This window comes from Nothoprocta perdicaria, unplaced genomic scaffold (assembly GCF_003342845.1).
Source record: "Nothoprocta perdicaria isolate Ctin4 unplaced genomic scaffold, notPer1 scaffold_149, whole genome shotgun sequence".
Taxonomy (NCBI): Eukaryota; Metazoa; Chordata; class Aves; order Tinamiformes; family Tinamidae; genus Nothoprocta; species Nothoprocta perdicaria.
In genome coordinates this window covers 1732858-1750735 of record NW_020454638.1, presented here as the reverse complement: position 1 = coordinate 1750735, position 17878 = coordinate 1732858, and the positions used below count along the sequence as shown (strand labels likewise).

General features: G+C 41.7%; 1 protein-coding gene across 4 annotated transcripts in view; it reads left to right on the top strand.

Annotated features, from left to right (window-relative positions):
* SEC24D (SEC24 homolog D, COPII coat complex component) overlaps positions 1 to 17634 on the top strand; it is a 188388-nt gene extending 170754 nt beyond the window's left edge. For all 4 annotated transcript variants that reach the window (XM_026034595.1, XM_026034594.1, XM_026034597.1 and 1 more), the window contains 13 exons: positions 2423 to 2547; positions 6392 to 6583; positions 7004 to 7097; positions 8555 to 8671; positions 9129 to 9299; positions 10040 to 10136; positions 10775 to 10920; positions 12672 to 12810; positions 13303 to 13421; positions 15018 to 15197; positions 15736 to 15927; positions 16397 to 16486; positions 17162 to 17634. In XM_026034595.1, coding sequence (XP_025890380.1) covers positions 2423 to 2547; positions 6392 to 6583; positions 7004 to 7097; positions 8555 to 8671; positions 9129 to 9299; positions 10040 to 10136; positions 10775 to 10920; positions 12672 to 12810; positions 13303 to 13421; positions 15018 to 15197; positions 15736 to 15927; positions 16397 to 16486; positions 17162 to 17302 — 1803 coding nt within the window. In that variant the 3' untranslated portion in view covers positions 17303 to 17634. The remainder of the gene's footprint in view (positions 1 to 2422; positions 2548 to 6391; positions 6584 to 7003; positions 7098 to 8554; positions 8672 to 9128; positions 9300 to 10039; positions 10137 to 10774; positions 10921 to 12671; positions 12811 to 13302; positions 13422 to 15017; positions 15198 to 15735; positions 15928 to 16396; positions 16487 to 17161) is intronic.
* The last annotated feature ends 244 nt before the right edge of the window (positions 17635 to 17878 follow it).

Here is a 17878-nt window from a genome sequence, read left to right as displayed (position 1 = left end):
GTTCAAGTGGAATGGGTTAGCTTTCTTCTTTTGTAAGCTCACTTAAGGACTTTGTCCAAAGACTGGTCAAGTCACTGCTAGTATTTGTAGCTGATTTTATTAGAGAACTTTATTTAATATTTCCCAAAGTATAAATTACTTAAACTTTTAGAGATTTTAGCTGCGCTTGCAAGTTGTAAGTGTGACTGTCTCTCTGCAGTATGAGTGTGGGKTTTTTTTATTTTTTTCAGTTGTTGCTGACAGGCAAGAATTTTCTTCCTGTCAGTGCAATAAATGTCAGTGGATTGAGACTGCGATAGAATTAAGACAGTTGTGTTCTATGAAGTCTTGAAGTAGATACCAGTAACATCCACGGACTTCAGACCAGCAAATTACTGCTCTTCCACAGGAAATGAGCAGGTTGTTTAGTTCTGGTCTCTCACAAGGAGACTGATTCAAACTCCGGTGGGATCCTGGAGACCGCTTTATGAATTTCTTTGAGATTTGGGTTAACCCCAGAGCAAGAGAGAACTAAGGAGCTGTAGTGAGGCATTACAGAAGTAAAAGCAGGGGCCCTGGGTTAGTGCTTGCCTGGTGCAGGGCCACCAAAGTCGGTGAAGCTTCGGCGAACTCCAGAGTGCTGAAGGCTCCGTGTCATTTTGACAGTCCTTGTTGTCTACTCCAGAGCACTATTCTGTGTAATGCAGCTTTCAGTGCAGAGGCTTTTGTCATACAGCTCAAACCAAGGAGTTTATTTGATTAGTCCAGTGCAGTCTTTCTGTTGCAAAGATCCTGTTGTATAAACTTGCAGAATGCCCAAAAAAAAAAAAAAAAGAAAAAGAGGGAGAATGAAACCTGTTAATAAGTAGAGACTTTCCCTGGAAGTGCAAAGTCATGGGTGGTAGAAAAGTTAGCAATATTATTTTGGTTATTTTGTAATTTGTTTTTCATTTTGCTGTGTTAGCAAAGTTTAATTTTTTCATCTAGTTTAAAACCTAAACTGAAAAGTCATTTCCTTTTGTGCTTATCAAATGACAGGGATGAAGAGCTACAAAAAATGTTAACAAATAACAGCTGTGTTGCATTACTGTGCTCCTGCTAAGCGTACGTGGGAAGAGCACAGTTCTTTTTTCTACATATGTTATGTCAGAAATTAGGCAAGGAATCCTTATCCTTAGTGGTTAGCAAGGTGGTGTGATATGTCAGTTTAGAAAATAATGTTCGATATAGTTTTTGAAATTTGCATCTAGATACAGAAAACAGCTTTAAAAAAAAAACACATCTGGTTTTATTTCACTCAAGTTTATCTTGTATTACCTAATTCAAATGAAGTGAGACCAAGGATATAGTATGAAGTTTAGTGTAAAGTGTTCTGGGTACTGTGGATAAGTCATAAGTAAAGGGTTAGTTTTCTGGGTTTGATTTGTAATAAGTATAACTCAAGTGGCCAGAATTTGTGTGAAGGCTGTGAAATAGTTTATATGACTGTAAGGGCAAGTTGACCAGCATTTGACACCAATTAATGACCACTACTTGTTTAATAGAAATATGGAAAGCTGTTCTTAGGCTTATAGCGAGGCCTGTGAAGATTGSTGTTATGCTTGCTTTTCCTGGGTACGTCTGTGTTAGTTTGCTTTACTGAGGGAGAAAAGCTACAGCTTGCTGCTTGTTAGTTATAGACTGTTGTCACAGTACTACATGTGTGTGATTGCTGTGCCACTGGCGTTCTGAGTAAGAGCTTAAGAGCAAGAAGTTATGCCCAAAGGAATACATACCAGTCCAAGTCACTGCTATGTATTCAGCAGCTACGTACACTGAACATTAGTCCGTGCTTTATATATCTTAGAGAAAAATAGTTTATTCTTAAAAGTACGGTTTTCTCAGGTGTCCACGACACAGTGGTACATGAGCCAGCCACGATGTTGATAATCGTCTCTTAGCAGTGCTAAGGGCTGAGATGTTTTAAATCTGGTATAACCGCTAAGTTGTATTTCTGTTTTTCAGTTTAATTTAGTATTTAACAGTTGTTAGGGGCAAATGCTAGTGAAAATTAAATATTCATATTAACAAAATGAAACTATGTCAGTGTACAGGGAATGATAAAACAGTATGAGATACAGAAAAGAGCAGAAAGACAAATTTATTTAAAAAAWTGAATTCCTACATAAAATGTTAATGTTCCATTTTATCCAGTAAGCTGTCACTCTTTTCACATTTTATTCCATTAGAATGTTATTTTCTGGTAATCATGTTTTATTCCTGGAATGGTCTTTACCCAGTATGGAACATCTTACTGCAATAATCACTATGATACGTAGCATTACTGAGCACTGGTTTTAGATTGCCTTGATGGTACAATCTGTCAATCGTATTTGTTGGACATAACAGGGCACTGTCTAGTTCTTCCTGTGAGTGATTATCTTTCTTTTTTTTTCCCTTGCAGAACAACAAGCCTCCAAAACCACCTGCTTATATCTTCATGATTGATGTTTCATATCAAAACATAAACAGTGGCCTTGTTAAGCTTATATGTGATGAGCTGAAGACTCTGCTAGATAAACTTCCAAGGTAAAGAAACATTATTGTGCTTTTCTTAACATGCTACATTACAGTTTCTGTGAAACTTTGTACATTAAGAGGTGATAGTAAGAAGGCTCCAGAAAACATCAAAATTTACAACACAGACATTTGTTTAGGTGATGGTGACCAGCTGTTAATTTTCACATTGTGCCTGCTGTCTGGTGTACCATATGGGTAGAAAGGATGTGTTGCTCTAACTGCAGGTAGAACAGTCTTTTTTTTTCCTTCTTGTAGTGAACTCTAGTAGTTTTATCATCTACATCCYGGTTTGTAACTTGCCTTCCCTTGTGGTGGTTCTGCTTACTGCAATGCTGCTTTTCTCGTGAAATCAATCCGGGAAGTATCACTTTAATGAGCCAGAATAGTCCAAAATGTCAAGTTTCTCTAAAGCCAAAATGTTAGTGATTTGTATCCATAGCTGCTTGTCATTACTTAGCCTGCTTTTAGAGCCCCTGGCTCTGGTGAGAATTCTCTGTCTGGTGTGTGTCTGAGAGAGGAAACAAATCTTGTATGAAAGACAGCACGTTTACTTGGTGAGTATTAAACATGTGGCACTAATATTACTAGTGATTAATATTAGCACAGTGTATTATTTTCTATAACTTTTATTAAAATGTAAATAATGCAGGCACATATTTAAATGAGAACAGTGAGAAAATATGTAGACAAGATGACTCTCATTTGAAGCATATAAAGCACTGAATGGCCCAGAGAAAGAAAATCGGCTCAAAATAACAGTACTTACTGGGAGAAAACAGGTTTTTAAAATGGAGAGCAAAGTAGGGAAGGGCAGGAGACAAGATCCTGAGCTAATCTGGGCTGGAGAAGGATAAACGCTTCTGTTGGGTTTCCTGGTTGGATCTCAGTGTGTGAAATAAATTCCAGCCCAGAGTGGGGGCTCGGTTTGTGAGACCCTCTGCCCACGTAAGGCCATCTCGCATGTGCATCATTACTGAAGGCAGAGCTGGGRCAAAAGCTCTTGATACTGCCTTCATCATATCTCAAAGCCTTCCTTCAGGACTGGACATCACTCTGAAAATGATTAAAGGTATGAGTGTGCTCTTAAAACGCAGTTGGCAGTTTAGAAACACAGACTTGAATAAGGGAATGGAAGGAAAAATGAAGGCAAATGCATGTCCATCACAAAGAAGACACATGTTAATTCTGACCGTGCCAGGACTGTGCAGAGATGTGCTGCTGGCAAATTTGTCTGCAAGGCCTGAGTTCTTTCATGTCCACTGAAAGAAAAAGGAGAGAAAAAAAATAAACGATAGACCATTCATTCTCTTCAAAGACTAGTCTGTTGTCTTTAAGGAGTATAAAACTCTCTGTAAGGCAGTCGACCCAAATTTGCAGCAGAACTTTTATTTTGGCACTGTGGCATGAACTTCGCTGTGTGTTCCTTTTCTATTGCTGGAAATTGACACCTGGAAAAATATTTTACTATTATCACATGAGATGAAAGCCCTGCACTGGGAATTTGCCCTGCGCTTGGCTTTCCAGGAGCCCAAATCTGTAAGAGGAAAGGTTTTGGGAAAGAAAGCAGTCTGCCTAACAAAAAGGCCATTGGTGTAAAGGCTTGAGCTAGGGACCCCTGTAAAAATGACTGAGAAGTGGGAAGTTTAAGCTGACAAAGAATGGATTAAAGTATCCAAGCTTACATGTTGAAAGGGCTTTTGTACTTTCATAGACTTAAAGCATGAAAATACATTTTCTCCTTACTTAAAATACTAAGGCAGAAATTCAGGGTACTGGTTTGAGCAAGGACAATGTTTAGATACATAATTTAAAAACATTTGAGTACATTTTTGTTCTTGCTGATTCAAATGTCTCATTTTGAGACTTCTTTTAAAAGAACTAAATCGTATATGAGCTACATTTGCTATTGACTTCCATATTCATAACCAAATCTGTAAAAGTGTGATAGAGACGGGATCTCACGAAGGGTGGTGGTAAGAGCAGGATCTGATAAAATTGGCCCAAATCCCTGCTGTGTCTAGTAAGAGGATGTGTGTGTTTCTCTGCAAAGTAAGAAAGTGCTGTGAGTGCAGAAAGCTGGTCATATCTTGTCCTCATCAAGCTCCTGAATGCTCCCTGTTAATTAGTATATTAATTACTAACAAAATAGCAGCGTCTGAGTGGCAGGGAATGATTAGAAATTAAATTCAGAAGTGCTGTATCCATCTAGGCATTAGAATATCTTGGAGGAATTATTCAGAATGTTCCCTAACAGAGCATTTCAGCACACAATATTGCTTTTTCTTAGATCAAAGTAGCCCCTATCTCATCCAGCTGTGTTCCCGAAAAGCAGGAATGGGGGATTAACATTCTGGACTGACGTGAGAGTTACAGATCAGAGACAAGAAAAATGATTTCCCTCCTAAGCCTGAGGTTTTAGATGAAACTTGTGAGCTGCCGGCAGCAATTTATTTTTTACTCTGAAAAGAAGCAGAGCTGATAGCCATGAAGGAGTGTGACAGTATTTTCTATTTGCTGTTGGAAAGAGGAGGTAGGAAGTGTGCGGAGAGTCTGTCTGCGTTGCTTCCCTCCAGGGTCTGAAGTTGCTCCTGCCGCCGTTTGCGCACTCGGGAGATGCCGCCCTGTGGGATGGCGGGGATGGGCTAGGGGCCTCCTGGTCATCGGCTTTGCTGGGACCAAGGCTCTTCCTTCCGYAGCAGGGCAAGTATTTCAGATCCTGGCTTCTTTGCTGTATTTATCAGAGTTCTGCATGATTTAACATCCCCTTGCTGCTTCAGAGATTAGAGTGAGGGAGTTCTGTCCAAATGACCTAATTATTGGAAATACTGCTGTTATCCTACCCATGTTTTGGTATGATAGTAACACCTGCGTGAGTCTCTGCACCTTCTGGTATCCTGTCTGCTGATTAGCTCATTTCTTTGTGTTAAATTTTTTAGAATCATAAAGCATCACTAGGTGACTTCTTCTGTAAGCTAAAGAAAGCAATAATGTCAGCCCAGCTGTTTTTGTGCTTCCATTTCCTGCAGTCTCCAAGAGTTTTGGGTTCAGTGGTAGGTAAAAGGCTTGACAAACTGGTAACTGTCCTGTTTTCAGCACCCTGTCCAATTCCTGCTGTTGCCTTGTACAAATGGGTAACTGAGGCCCAGAGAAATTAAATACAATTTATAAATGAAATCAGAGGCATAGATGGGAATTAAATGGGTATTTCCAAGTTTCAGTACCTTAAACATGAAACTCCTTCCCTGCAAAGCAGGGAAATGCGTTATGCTGCAAACTCTCTTTCAGTGCTTTGTCCCCAGGAGAGAAGTAGGGCCCTTAATGTGTAACACTGCAGTAYGGAGAACATAGGCTGACCTTGGATAGTGGCTGGTTCCGTAGACTTGACGTGGGACATTTTTGCTGCTGAGGGCTTGGAGGTTTCTCTTAAGGTGTGATTTTTGAAGTAATTAAGACTCTTTTCCCCTAACGTTTATAAWTAGGCATCTGTCATTAGTATCGTTGAATTATCATGTAGGCTATAGCAAGCTGATTTTCTGATTGTATCTTGTAACTAATTGTCCTGTTTTCCCTTTTTTGTGTTTGTGAGAGCAGCACAGCATATTCCTTCTTAGGGGCTCTTGACCCTTAGGGATAGAGTGTGCAGCTGATTGGGTTGGTTTCCTTAAAAAAAAAAAAAATAGAGCTTGATAGACCTAATAGACCTAAGGCAGAGTTTGGGGCCATTACATCTTGTGTTTGGTTTGCTGGACTGCAGTGTGGATAATGATCTGAAAGCAGCCATACATTTCAAAGGAACCTTATTGTAAGGTCAGTGTTTCAAAATTATATCCTGTTGTCTTTGTTTTTCTTGCAGGGAAGAGCAAGAAGAATACTCGGCTATTCGAGTCGGTTTTGTCACTTACAACAAGGTCCTTCACTTTTTTAATGTAAAGAGCAACTTAGCCCAGCCTCAGATGATGGTGGTCTCCGATGTTGGAGAAGTTTTTGTTCCTTTGCTGGATGGTTTCCTTGTCAACTTTCAGGAATCACGATCTGTCATTAACAAGTAAGATAAAACTGCTCCATTTCTGAGTAGAAGTTGAACACTTATGCTATATGGTAGCCTTTAGTAAATGGTGTCCTATGGTCTGTGGGAGGGGAGAAGCTTTGTGCATGATGTTCTTATCAAAATGCCTTAGGAACAAGCAGCTACTTCAGGTCATGTATTTTCACCTCTGATGTGAAGAAGCAGCGGTGCGAGCCCACTGCACGCTGCCCCTTGGGAAGCCCTGCAGTTAGAGCTCAATAGGAACTTTCACATTCCTATTTTGTTTCATTTTGGCTGGGATCCTAAGAAACTGGAAAACCAAAATTATTATTTTCTTTAAACACCAATTTGCGGTGTGAAGACTCAGTGTGTAACAGGTTTTGAGGATTAGCCCAGGTATGCTGAGCAGCTGAACACTGATCCTTTCCTCTTTCGTAGCTTGTTGGACCAGATTCCGGAGATGTTTGCCGACACTAACGAGAGTGAGACCATCTTTGCTCCCGTCATCCAGGCCGGCATGGAGGCGCTAAAGGTCAGAACGCTCCTCGGCACAGCAACCAACTCTTTAATTAGGGCAGCTTGTTATGCTGCAGAAGTTCTGTTTTGCTGAAGGTGATGCCAGATCCATCTACAAATCACAGTGGGAAACAAGACAAAAATCACTGATCATTTCCAGCACTTGTGTTCCATTATTCTCACAGTGTGTTTGAACTGCTTTAGTCAAAAAGCACTGACGAGCACAGCATCTGTTTCCAGATTTTGCTCATTAAGGAAAACCACTCCCTAGAGCCTATTCCACATGGGAGAGAGTGGTTAGAAGATGGGGAGCAGGAGTCAGTCTCTTCTTGACCAGAATTTGAGAGGGAGATTCTTAGTTATTGCAGCAAAATTATTAGCCACCCTGGTTGCTTGCACAGACATCTCATCCTTGTACGTGTGAAGGATAGGACAAGCATAAGATGCAACTTAGCCTTCTTGTCCTCCAACTTCAGCTGACTTTTCATGCAAAACTGGAGATATTTATGAGCATGGAACCAGTGGGGGTTACGGCGATCCCTTTAACTGACAAGTTTTCACAGCTTGAATACAGCTGAAAATGAATCCATGGGTCAAGATGCATCCCCAGTGCTTTCAGTACGCCAGGGACATCCCCTGCAGTGCTGACATTTCTGTGGAGGGCTGCCAAGGAAATGAATGACACCTTGGGTCAACACAGGATTTGCAGGGGCAGAAAACAGCCAGGGGGATTTTAAGAGTTTAGTTTTCTGTGAGCTGCATACAAGTAAAGCAGACATTTTGAGTAGATGTAGTTGTTGAACTGAAAATACGCAGCAACTCTCAAAGTTGTTTTCTAAAAATTCACTTAATATCTGTTCTCTTGGTTTTTTTATTCGTAGTCCTGAAGTTACTGAAGAATTCAGAACTACAAATCATTTTTTATTCCAATTAGGTGTCTCAGGAGCAAGAGTGAGCAATAAAATATATTCTACATTTTGGTAGAAAAGTGTTAGCAATGCAGAGATGCCTGTGGTGCTGGTGCTGCTGTTCTCTTCTCCGGAATTGAAGGGCAGCTGTCAGCAATTTGCCCTCTCAGTTAGCAAATATGTTTCTCCTTACAGTTGTAACTAGAAGTGGAATATTCAAATACAGCTGCCGTTTACTTCATTTCATGCTGCAGGAGGAAATGTTAATTGTAAATTTTGATACTCCTCGTTTTGCCTGTTAGGAGTTTAGATTCCTGTGYAGAAGTTACTGCAGTGACGAATGATCCAATGTATCTGTGCTAGATTAAGTTACTGACATAAAGCTCATGGTTCTTTTGGAGACTTCATTTCCATTGAGAGTTCAGGCTCTAAATGAATTATTTAGCTTAAAAAGACTCACAGAAAGTTTATACTGTACTTGGAGACTCTTAAAATGTATGAAAATTAGGCTCAACTGTTGATCTTAGCAGAAGAATAAAATGGCAATATGGTGTCTTTGAAACAGGCTGCAGAATGTGCTGGAAAACTGTTTATCTTCCATTCTTCATTGCCAACTGCGGAAGCACCAGGGAAGCTGAGAAACAGAGATGACAAAAAGCTACTCAATACAGAGAGAGAAAAGGTATTTTCTACTCAGAGTTCACAATGGCCTGCTGTTAAGCTACATTTCTTTAATCATGCTTTTATCTTCTTTATTTTCTTGTTCTTGGTTGTATAACTGCATTTCCCTTCTCACCTTGCCTGATGATTTCAGATGTACAGTAGTGAATAAGTGTGTTAGTATGAGTTCTTCTGGGGCACTTGGGGCGCTAAAGAAAAGTTGCACTGCCCCAGCTGCAAACGTAATTCCATCCAAGAAGTTTGCTCCCCTGCAGGTTTAGGGATTTTGTCCTCTAAATTTCAAGTTGTTTGTCAAGTTGAATCCTTTTATGTATAAAGGACAACATAAATTATAACTTAGCCACGTCTCACTTAAAACTTTGTAATCTCTTTTTATTATTTGCAATTGGGCATCTGGGTTTGGGTGATTACAGACACTGTCTAATGTTATGGCATTTGTGGTTTTTAATTCTGTGCAGACACTGTTCCAGCCTCAGGTAAATTTTTATGAGACCTTGGCCAGAGACTGTGTGGCTAATGGCTGCTGTGTGGATCTGTTCCTCTTCCCAAATCAGTAYGTGGACGTAGCTTCCATGGGTCTTGTCACGATGTGCACTGGGGGAACGCTCTACAAGTACAACAACTTCCAGGTGAGTGTCCAAGCTCCTCACCTGTCACACAGTAACACCTGGAGGGGGCTGTTTCTCCTTTCATGGTGCAGCGTGCTTCCATGTGTTAGCATAGAAGTGCAGTGGCTCTACAGAGTTCATGTAAAAACCCCAGGAGGTAAAATGCAGACCTAGGAATGACAGATCAGGCTCTAGCAGAAATCTTGAAACGTTAATTGTTCTTGCAGATAAGCGGGTTACTGTCTTGGTTATTTAACCACCTTGGTTGAATAAGTTGGCATCTGAGTAGGGAAGTCAATTACTCCTGTGATTACAGATAAAAATGCTTATGATCAAGACCAAAAAAAGCCATAAGGACTTTAGCGTGTTTGTTCAAAATTACTTGGGAATTTTATGGGGAATAAGGGAATTTCTCTGTGCTTGATCTGACCAGTCAACACATTTTCTGCCAAGGCTGTCCTGAGTTTCTCATGGCTGTGCCCTAGAAGTCTGGCTAGCCGGCAGGGTAAGTGATGTTACTGGAGAGAGACTGCATTGAAGAGGAATTTGAGATGTCCAGGCTTACTCATGAATTGGGGAATACTTGTACATACATATATCTGTTAATGAGGTAGCAATCAGCATTTTCTATCCAGCTTTAAAGGAAGAGGAAATGTTAAACGTGGGAAGACCTTCCTGGATATCTGTGAGGGGAAAGGTTGGGTTTTTGCTCTTTTGCTGCCGCATAGTGGTGAACTGCGACTTCTGCCTTCCCTTTCTAGCTCAGTACTGACAGTCTGCGGTTCCTGAGTGACCTCAGGAGGGACATAGAAAAAAAGCCTGGATTTGACGCAATAATGAGGGTGCGAACAAGTACAGGTAATAGTGCCTTTGGGGGAGGAAATTGAACATGAATATACTATATAATTTTAGTAATGCAGTACTAGAAGTGTTATAGAGATTATCTTTATTATAAGGCTTCCTGTTTTTAGTATGTACCTCTTAAAATCATTGGGTAGGCTGATAGAGCAGATGGGAATGCCCTTATTATGTGTGCCTAGTTTTCACATGTGAGAAAGGCTTCTGATCGTGATGAGGCATCCCGTGGCTGTATGAAAACCTCTGTGTCCCCTCATTTTCKAAATACTTGAAATTAAAATTCTGCTCCCACTTTTTATGCGCTCATTCTTACTTCAAATAAGTACACAAGAAAGAGTAAATATTCTTAAGTATTTGAGGAACCCAAGCACACACAAGTTGCCAGGTCAGGGACCCAAAAGCTTGAGTGTCTCCGAGTCAGATCAGAGCCCCGTGGTTCATAGGGCTCCTTGGCTCTTCCTCCTGCTTCCTGTTACCACCTGCCTGGTGGGCAGCACCATCAGCGGGGCCCCTTACAACAGGGACCTCTCAGTAAACATAATTTAATGAACGTCAATAAAGTAAGACGTGAAGAAATGTGAATCGATCGGTAACTGTTAAATAAAAGTTCTTCCTATATTACTTTTTATCTGGCTTAGGCTTCAGGGCTACTGACTTCTTTGGTGACATTTATATGAACAACACCACGGATGTAGAGATGGCAGCAGTCGACTGTGATAAGGCCGTGACAGTGGAGTTCAAGCACGATGACAAACTGAATGAAGATACCGGAGCCTTAATTCAGGTATAAAACTTTAATAATGTGTCATTTCATGCAATTCTGCGCCAGAACTGTTGTAGCCATAAGGAAACAGTTGTGATGTAGGGGCTGATGGGAGCCAGTGGCAGCTTGCCCAAGCTCTGGTGGCGGAGCACCCTAACAGAATAAGGTTTCAGTTAGCTAACCAAAGGTTGCACCTCACCAAGAAGCACCTAGCAGGCAGTAAGTGGTATTGCAGTCTATCTCACTAGTAAACTAGAAGGCTTTCCAAATATGTCACATAATTCTGCACGCAGCTAAACTGTGAACCAGGCAACTGTTCTCGGCGTGCAGGTTCTTCCAKCTCGGGGATGCAGCAGGGAGCTGAGCAGCCAGGGCAGGGGGAGCAGGAATACTCCTGTGCAGSCCCATCTGCACTGCGTGTCCTCCTGGGGGTACCAGCGTGCTTTCTGATCCTTGGTTGAGCTCTTGCGAGCAGTTTCTCCATTTTACAGCATAAGCTGGCATTTACAGGAGTATGAAACTCTTAAGTATTATATAGAAAGCATTACTGCAGGGGCATTCATTGCTTRAGAGCAGCTCTCTCTGGCTGAACATGATTTCCAGACCTATGCAGTGTTAGGTAACTGCCAGCAATGGCACTTTATGCAGTGAAATATCTTCCTGAACTTCTGAATTGTCTGAACTTTTGTTTCTGCTCTGCCTGATTTTTTGTTTTGTTTTGTTTTTCATGTCTCTRTTTAATAGCTGAGCAGTTGATCCTTGTAGCTCTACAGTACTGTGAGGCATCTACTTKGCTATGTCTGAAGTCATTTGCTAGAGCCATGGTGCAGCAGTGACAGGGGACGTATAGGCCTTGTAGGCCTTTACATCTCTTTCATATGGCAGATACTAGTGAAGATCTAATGTGAGGCTGACTACAGTGATCTGGAGTCTCTGTGTTTACGCTGCAGGCTCTAACAAGATGATGAGGTTTCACATTTGACTGTAGTGCTAGGAACCAAGCAAAAGGCACCAGCCTGATTAATGCAGTACCAACAAAACGCTAGCAGGCAGGAAATCTTGTTCTCGGCCTCTTTATTTTTTCATGCTTATAAGAAGTTTCCCAGATGCCAGCATTACGTTTAAAGAAAACAGAATTGCAGTCTTAAGTAAACGCTTAACCCTTCAGACTCCAGTTTGCCAGTCGTAGATGCAACATACAGGCTTGGCTGGACAGCTAGTCTGACTTCCTGCGTGTGTTCTTATTCATGTCTAAGTCCCACTTGGCGGGCCAGGATTAGCAAGCTTTTCTGGGCACTGGTTGGTGTGAGATAGGGTGCTGGACAGTGAACGTCTCAGAAAGCTTCCCATTTTGCTAATGTCTTTTCAGTTACATTTGTTGGCTCTTGGTACTAATCAACTACTTTCAGTAATACTCAAATATTACACAGTTAAAAATTTTGTTTTACAAAGTCAGTCAAGCTACCTCTCTTTTTAGATGATGCTGCTAGTGTGTGGCAAACAGGTAATAACCTTTTTGATTAGTCACTTTTTTTTTTCACATTTTAAGGCCACTTAAAATACCTCTAATGTATTTACATGTCTTAACAACCTTCCATAGGAACCCCAGGCACGCTATTCTCGCAGTGCAAAGCACCCARTGAGCCCTGCTAAGTGAGGGTCTCTTCAGATGGCCTTTTATACAACCRATGGCTCTTGCATGGGTGAAGTATTGCGGATCAGCATTTTGTTTTAAAATAGAACTGAAGGGGAATTTGTTTCTGTTTTTGCAGTGTGCTGTCCTTTACACTTCCATAAGTGGGCAAAGAAGACTTCGCATACACAATCTAGGCTTAAACTGTAGCTTCCAGTTAGCTGATGTCTACAAGACTTGTGAGACTGATGCACTTATCAACTTCTTTGCTAAGTCAGGTAAAGTTATGGCAAATCAGTTTTGTTTCTTTTTTCTCTGGGGCAGAGAAAGGGGGAGAAAATGAAATCAAAATGATTACCTAGTGGGAAAAGGTGTTTTGCAAATTGCTACTCAGAGCCTGAGCAACTGCTCAGTCTTAAAATATTGTAAAGTTAAAAAGATGATTAGGTTACACGTTGTAAACGCATCTGCCTCAAGTGTTGTGCTTGGGGAGGTAGCTAGAAACACAGTGCAGGAAGGGGTGTAGGTGCAGTAGGAAAAAGGCACAGGCCTTGGTTCCTGCTGCGATTCTGTCTCCCTTTGCACTCTAATGCAGACATAAGRTTGCTCTTTTTTGCATGATATGGACATTGTAGTGTTCTTTTATTTGAAAGATGAATGAATATATCTTATAAAATGCTTGAAAGGGATTGAAAGCCACCACAGCCTTGACCTTAGCGAGTCTAGCAGCCGGCGCGGTTCCCAACGCCTGTTGTTGCTCCGTCCCGCAGCGTTCAGGGCCGTGCTGCGGCAGCCGCTGAAGCCGCTGAGGGAGCAGCTGGTGACGCAGGCGGCGCACATGCTGGCCGCCTACCGCAAGCACTGCGCCGGCCCCGCCGCCCCCGGCCAGGTAACGCCCGCGCGCCTCCGCGTCGGCACCACCAAGGCAGCTTGCGTTGAATGGGGGCAACTGCAACCGCGCCGCTGCTGTTCTGCAACACTGACCCCCCCGCCCGGCCCTTTTCTGCTTGCTGGACTGATGGACTGATTTACCAAAGTTTTCATTCTTTTTCTATGCCCTCTTTTTTAGTATGCTAATTTTCAACAAATAATGTTTTTTCTCAAAAGATGAAAATAACATCTTGCTGCTAGTACAATATGAATTTGCACATACGCTGCTCAGGTATGCTGGAGTGCAAAAAAAAAAAAAAAAAAAACCTGATGCCTACCAGGGCCCCCAGCTCCTAGGGAAAAGAAAAAATTTAAGGTAGTTCCCAATTAAGGCAGTCTGTTAAATCCTATTTACTAAAGGGTAGTAAGAAGCTTTATTAATGTGAACACTTTTATATCCTGCCACTTGAAAAAATAATCTTTTTCACCTCAAAATGGTAATATTCTTAATTATAATAATATTATCGCTTATTACTTATAATATTAAATTAATTAACATCAAATTATTATTTTAATTAATAATTTATCAAAATAAGTAATTAAATTATTGTTAATATTAATGAATAATTTATAACAATTATAAGTTYGTTAATTATCAGCTTACTTTGTTTATAGGCAGAACAAGTGTCAGGGTCTAAATTAAGTAGAAAGGTGCTGTGACAGCCTTCCAGCAACCATTTCTGACAAAAATCTATTTCTAGTTCAAGCAAATAGCCAGAGAATGATGCCTTTAATTCCAACCTTGTAAGCATTTGATTTTTTTTCCTCTGTTTCTAGCACACCTCAAAATATTTCCATGCTTTTTCAAGTTAAGAAGTACCTCAGAAGATCAGGACTGATTGGCTTTTTCCCCCCATTCTGAATTACAGCTGGAGGCTTTGCATGTGAATGAATGACAAGAGCAAATCAGGACTCCTGCCATTTGGCAACATTCAGTTTAGATCATTATCTCCTTTGGTCTCCCTTTAATTAATTTTTTTCCAAGGCTTTCTTCTTCTTGCATGTAACTTGCAGCTTAGAATTAGCACCTCCCCATTATATGACTCAAATTTCAACTGATTTTGCTTATGGGGGTTTATAGTGTTGTTTCCTTTTACATTATTCACCTTCCTATTTGATATGTTAAGGCTTTACATACTGTCCTGTGCTGCTACTAAACACAAGCCTGGGCTGTGAGTCTTTWAAACTCAGTGAAAACAAATTTGTTGGGACTAAGGCCAAAGAGAACTTGCCCAGGCCCCTCTTTTCCCYCCTAAATTGTTCAAAGAAAAACTGCCCCCTTTTCCCTTGTGACCTGGCTTTAATTTAGTGCTTAAAAATAAGTAAGAGTCATAGAGAAAAAAAAAAAGGAGACTATTGTCTATGTGCCAAGTAACTACTAATTAGATGAGCTGGTCACAGCTGCCACATCTGGTTTAAAACAGAACATAATTGTTTTCTTTGGTTTTAATCAAAAAACAAAAAAGTTTATTTCTAAAGTTGTAGTTTAAGTGTTTGAAAGTCCAGCTGTCTTTGCCCAGGACCGATTGACTCACGCGCTTTCCGTGCCCCTCAGCTCATCCTTCCTGACTCCATGAAGGTGCTGCCCGTCTACATGAACTGCCTCTTGAAGAGCTGCGTTCTCGTGAGCAGGCCCGAAATCCCGACGGACGAGAGAGCCTTCCAGCGGCAGCTGCTCATGGCCATGGGGGTAGCCGACACACAGCTCTTCTTCTACCCCCAGCTCTTGCCCCTTGTAAGTACGGGACTCGCACAGCTCTGCTGGAAACCTGGCCTCCCGGGGTGAGGTTAGGCAGAGCTTTAAGGCTGGGTAGATGTGAAAGGCAGGCTTCTTTTTTTCCGTCTAGTCCCATAACATGACTTTCTAATGATGGTTCTGCTGCTCCTTAGCTGCTAGCTGAGCTCCAGTGAGGAGGGAGGGGAGGACTCCTAGCGTAATGAAGAGGAGGAGGCAACAGGAACACACTCTGTGTCTGGCGCTGCGTTCTAGCCTTCTGTAGGAGCTCCCTTTCTTTTAACATGGCCTGTATGTGTGCTAAGGAAACTCAGGTGTCCTCACTGTAATCAGCCTTCTGTTGCACAGCCTGTGTTATCTAAAACAAATCACTTATTCTGAGCTGAATGATTTCTGGCAAGGAAGCACCGCAGCAACTGTTAGAACAGTTGCTGCTTCAGCCCCTGATGGGGTGCTCAGGTGATCCTGAAGCACCGAGAGGGCTCTCCCTCAGCACAGCCCTACCAAGGTGGCAACTCCCSTGTGCTTCCCCCTCTAGCACAGCCTAGACCTGAAGAGCGACGCGCTGCCGGCCCCACTACGCTGCTCCGAGGAGCGGCTCTCGGAGGGAGGCGCCTTCTTGCTGGCCAACGGGCTCCACMTGTTCCTGTGGCTGGGGGTCAGCGTGGCCCCCGAGCTCATCCAGGGGCTCTTCAACGTGCCGTCCTTCGCACACATCAGTACAGAGGCCGTGAGTATGAAGAAATGAGTCTGCCATTTACATTTACATTCATCTTTAAAAGCAGAAAATGTGGTATGGGACCAAAAGATGACACACAGAGCCTGAGGAAGCAGCTACCCTCAGTGCAAGGAGAGGAGAGAGCCTTCAATAAAATCTTAACCATGTTTACATCCTAAATTTTTACTGTAGCAGATTTTTAAAAAACTATTGAATGTGCATTGCTCAAACTGCAAAAAAAGACTTAGCTATAACTAGAGATGCTCCTGTAGCCTGAACAACTTCTGAGAACAAATCTTAATATAATGATCATTTTAAAGTGAACAGTAGCTTAAAGGCAGATTAGTTACTTTACCTGCTTTAGTGAAGGATATCACATTTGCCCTGTTTAGAATGAAATCCATGGTAAACCCACCGTCTTGTATGAATTCCTAGGAGATGAGACCTGAATGTAACAGCTCTGCAACACTCTATTTAACAGACACAGCTGCCTGAGCTGGACAATCCCTATTCCAAGAAACTGAGGTCAATAATGGAGCACATGCAGAGCCAAAAGCCCTACACGATGAAGGTAAGAGCTTCCTGTCCTGCCACACCTYCCTCTTACCTGCTAAATAAACCCCACCAGTGCTGGCTTGTACAGCTGGCAGCAAAAGGGCTGGCAGCAGCAGCTGTGCCCCAGGCCCGTGCCCTCACTCCAGCACRGGGGCCAAGCACCTCTCACGTACTCAGCTCTCACCCAGCAATTTAGGTATCTTGGCACAAAGAGGGAGATCAGAGGCAGCCAGTCCCAAGGCTCTGGGTTTCCTCTGCATCTTCCTCCAAAGTAGGTGCTAGAGGGGAAGGAGGGAAAGAGGCAGAAGACTAAATAAACAGTTCAGGAACTGTTATACAGGAGATGAACGGGGGAATGTTCTGTTGCCATCTGCCTTAGAAAACACCCTACCTGTGTGTGTTTAGTAGAGTACAAAAATTGTGATTTACGAACACACATGTACATTATATCAATATAATCACATATAATTTTTGTGTGTATATATATATACACACGCACTCCAATATAAAAATATGCAACACATGCACGCAAAACTGTCCAGTTACCACAGGCACAGCCACTGCACTGTGCGAGGTTTGTTTTGTTTTGGAGGTGGGAGGTTCCCTTCAGTAGTGTTCATATCTGATGATACAGGAAAGCAGGACTGCCATTTAATGACTGTGTGTTAAAAATACCTCTCTCTCTTTTTAGCTAATGATAGTGAAACAACGGGAGCAGCCAGAGATGCTTTTCCGACAGTTCCTAGTAGAAGACAAGAGTATTTATGGAGGAGCTTCTTATGTGGATTTCCTGTGTTGTGTCCACAGAGAGATCTGCCAGCTGCTCAATTAAGGAAGCTCCAGTATCCCCATGTTGGTTTGGTTTAGGTTTGGTTAATTTGCAAGAGAGGCAGGAACTGGTGCCTGCAGGGCAGCCAGCAGCCCCATCATACCTCAGTCCTATGCTGTGCTTTACTCAACCTTCTCAGTGCTCTTTTTGTACAGTTCCATTTCACACAACCTCTCACCATTGTGTTTTCTTACCTATTAACCTGTAGAATAGGAAGTTCTGCACTCAGGTATTAAATCTTTTGGGAGCATCTTGTCTCTTTCTCTAAGTTGAACTGTTCAATTCCAAACTGTCATAGCTTTAGGGCATAGAGCATTTTCTAATTACAAATTAGAATTTAGAAACCTTCTTCATTATTCCTTTTGCTAGCCATAAATTATATATGATAGTCAGGAAATATATCCAAAAAAAACAAAATCTATATAGAATGAAAAAAAAACAAAACCAAAAACAAAGCAGGGCTGCCTTTAAAAAAGAATGCATATAGTTGGATTGTTTTTTACAGTAATCATTTAGTTTAGTTTGATTACTTAAGGGCCTTCACGTACATTTTAGGAACCCTTCCTAAGGCATATTAGG